Source organism: Coniophora puteana (assembly GCF_000271625.1).
Source record: "Coniophora puteana RWD-64-598 SS2 unplaced genomic scaffold CONPUscaffold_112, whole genome shotgun sequence".
NCBI classification, from domain to species: Eukaryota; Fungi; Basidiomycota; class Agaricomycetes; order Boletales; family Coniophoraceae; genus Coniophora; species Coniophora puteana.
This window is the reverse complement of record NW_006913164.1, coordinates 1-3,183: the sequence shown is the minus strand read 5'-3', so window position 1 is coordinate 3,183 and position 3,183 is coordinate 1. Positions and strand designations below refer to the sequence as shown.

Below are 3,183 nucleotides of genomic sequence, written 5' to 3'. Positions count from 1 at the left end.
CGAGGATAAAGATATAGTCCAGCTCATATAGAAATATAAGAGAATCAGCGTATGCCAGGTTTAGTAGGAGGTCGTCGGTGCACTAGGAAGATGATCACTTGAGCAGTCTGATGGGACGTGCTACCCGGATCTTCATTGTTTTCCCCCGGCTTATATTTGCTCCTATTTGGCAGCGGTAACAATGTTAGGGTTTGGATAGATTACTGTCCTCTGTCTTCAAGCTATGTAGCAGACAAAACTTCACACGTATTCTAATTGTTCATGTCCTCGCTCATCAACGCTAACATTCAGCGGTGCCGTAGCGGAGCACGGCATGTCTTTTTCAGTAGATCACAGTATACCGCAGTACATTTCAGCTACCATTTGTCTCACTCGTACGGTACTTTACTGACAGCTATTCTGGCATACTTTTTATGTGGTCTACCTGATTTGTACATTCCGGTGTGGTCCGGTAGCCTACGCTAGAGGCCGGCTTTCTAGTATCTTACGACGGATGGTAAGCAGTGAGCTAACTGTTTCAGGTGGAAACGATTGACACCTAACATTTCGATGATGCAACGTCAGGGCAAAAGATAAGGTATGCGCCAAAGTGTGTTTACCATACCTGGATTAACATCAGTACCTGTCGCGGGTAAGGAAGGCAAGGCCGGGGCCAGGGTCGACGTCTATCACTACTTAAAGCAGTTTGCCACTTGAATTTTGTCGAGACAACAACACTCCCCGATTACGCCCCAGGAACGTTGCGGGTAATAGGGATAGTATATTTGAATGTATGTTACCATAGGGGGTCAATAAATTACGATGAGAACATCTCGAGATACATGTATACACTACGACTGTGCCGCAGCCGCGATTGAGATAGGAAATTGGAGTAATGGGGCAGTTAATATCAAGTAGAGGAAGGTGGCGAGCGCGAAACGAATATCGGTGACAAAAACTACTGGATATTCAGGACACCAGGGAGTACTGCAATCCATGTCCAGGTGACGAAAGGAAGGGCGCAGGGATTAGAGGAGAGAAAGAAGCGAATAGAACATATGGATTGCCAGTAGTCATTCTTGGGTTCGTACTACTAAAATACTGGAGAGTATTTACCTTTGTAACTCCTGTACACCGGGGGTCGAATGAAATGTGCTACAAACATAATTTCAAAGTCGTGTCTTGGCAACATTGCTAGAACCTACCAGAGACATGATTAGGCGCATGTGTGTACGATATATCACCGAATTATATGGTGAGCACATTTCAGCGGGGTTTGTCGGCTGAAGAGTGGGAGATAAAAAAGAAGATTCCCATCACTTGTAGAACAATAGATCCACAGTGATTCGAACGCCGGCGTCGTTGCTGTGAACACGGTTACTTACCCATTGCACCATCGCGCTGTTGAGGTATAGCTGCTGCATGGCTTTATATCTAGCTACTTGTGGACTTAGTAAAATTTCGTTGTCTTCGCTTCTTTCTAATGTCAGCTTTTCAAACCATAGTAGTGTGTTAATGGAGGGCTTCAGTGAACATCCCATGATGAAGCAAGTATAACATTTTAGTGTTTTAATGCAAAAGGGCAAATGAAAGGTACCAATACATCAAAGCCCAAACAATGAGTGAACAAAGGTAGCGAAATTTTGCTAAGTCCACAAGTAGCTAGATATAAAGCCATGCAGCAGCTATACCTCAACAGCGCGATGGTGCAATGGGTAAGTAACCGTGTTCACAGCAACGACGCCGGCGTTCGAATCACTGTGGATCTATTGTTCTACAAGTGATGGGAATCTTCTTTTTTACCTCCCACTCTTCAGCCGACAAACCCCGCTGAAATGTGCTTCTTTTTTGACTAAACCAATGTTATTACGCGGACTTTAGGCCCGCCATTTGGAGATCGGAACCATCCGCGGGGTCATACCCTACTAGTACTCTACGAGCTGTCCCACTTTGACCTACATCTACGAACACGTAGTGACAACAAAGTCTATACAAATGCTTGGGCGGCAGTACACCTCCCGGCTTTACCCCTGTGCCCAGGGGTGGTGGTACGTACTAAGCGAAAACGAGCTAGCGATCGCATGACAGCAGGGCAGGGCCCCTCCCACCTGTCGGTAGCATTCGATGCTGTCCCATCAGGTTGTTACACCATCCTCAGTGCAGTAGCAGTAGCAGTAGCAGTTCAGCCAATAGAGCAGAAATCTAAGTGAAAAGGAATGACACCGTGCCTTGTCTTCATCGACTCCCCCCTCCAATTCCACCCAGCCCTCACCTAACTCTCGCAATCGGGCACTCTTTATACCATTTGGTACCAATCGGCAGCCGACATGGCCTTGGAAAAGGTGAACTTGGGGTTAGGCCCCGACGCTGTTGCGACAAGAGTCTTCCTAAGGCAAGGCCCAAAGCCGTACCGGGTTCCGCAGTGGTTAAGACCACTTCTGCGCTAAGCAGAGGTCCATGACTGCGCATGGTGGTGGTGTATAGGAGTGGTACCAGTTCTAGGTGAGAAGTGGTGAGTTGATGGGAATGTTTGAAGAACGACACCCAGTGCAAAGGTGGACCGCCCATGCCGAGGTCATGGTTGATCCAATAGATAGGCGATCAACGTCGATGAGCTGACCTGACTCCCAAAGGACCCCAAGAAGTTGAAGGAAGAGGAATGGGGATGCGATCCTGAAAGGATGGTGACGATCGCTAATAATTTAGTGGGGGAGGGGGAGGAGAGAAAAAGTTCCCACGGGGGGATGGTGGTGGTGCGAGTGAAAGAAGGGGCGGCTGAAATGTGCTCACCATGTAATCTGGGCGATATGCCTTGGAAACGCGCCTAATCATATCCCAGGCACTCCTAGCTCAACCGGCGGTGTACTTGTATTTAGCTTCCAATTCTCCAATAAATGCCCGTTACCGCATAAGGTAACTGGGATTCAAGGGGGCCTCATCTCATAACCTGTTTGGCTGGTAGAGTCATTCCTCTGCCAAAATATCATGTGACTCATGTGTACTGTCATCCCCCGTGAGAATGTACACCACTGCCAGGATGTACAAATGTCTTTTGTGGCTGTTTCCCCCGCAAAACTCTCAAACTAAATTCATGATAATTATGATCCCATGCCATTCCATATCATCCTGCATTGGATTTGCAAGGGGATGTCTAGGAATGAAGTAACATGGCTCAAAAGACAGAAAATGGGCACTTTTGAAAAA

General features: G+C 47.2%; 1 protein-coding gene across 1 annotated transcript; it reads right to left on the bottom strand.

Moving 5' to 3' along the window:
- Positions 1-1,836: 1,836 nt before the first annotated feature.
- Positions 1,837-2,677, bottom strand: CONPUDRAFT_170435 (uncharacterized protein). The gene is made up of 2 exons (XM_007777845.1): positions 2,541-2,677; positions 1,837-2,477 (listed from the first exon to the last, which is right to left on the bottom strand). Exons 1-2 carry the CDS (start codon positions 2,545-2,547, stop codon positions 2,248-2,250), a joined length of 237 nt encoding a protein of 78 aa, XP_007776035.1. The 5' UTR covers positions 2,548-2,677; the 3' UTR covers positions 1,837-2,247.
- Positions 2,678-3,183: the final 506 nt, after the last annotated feature.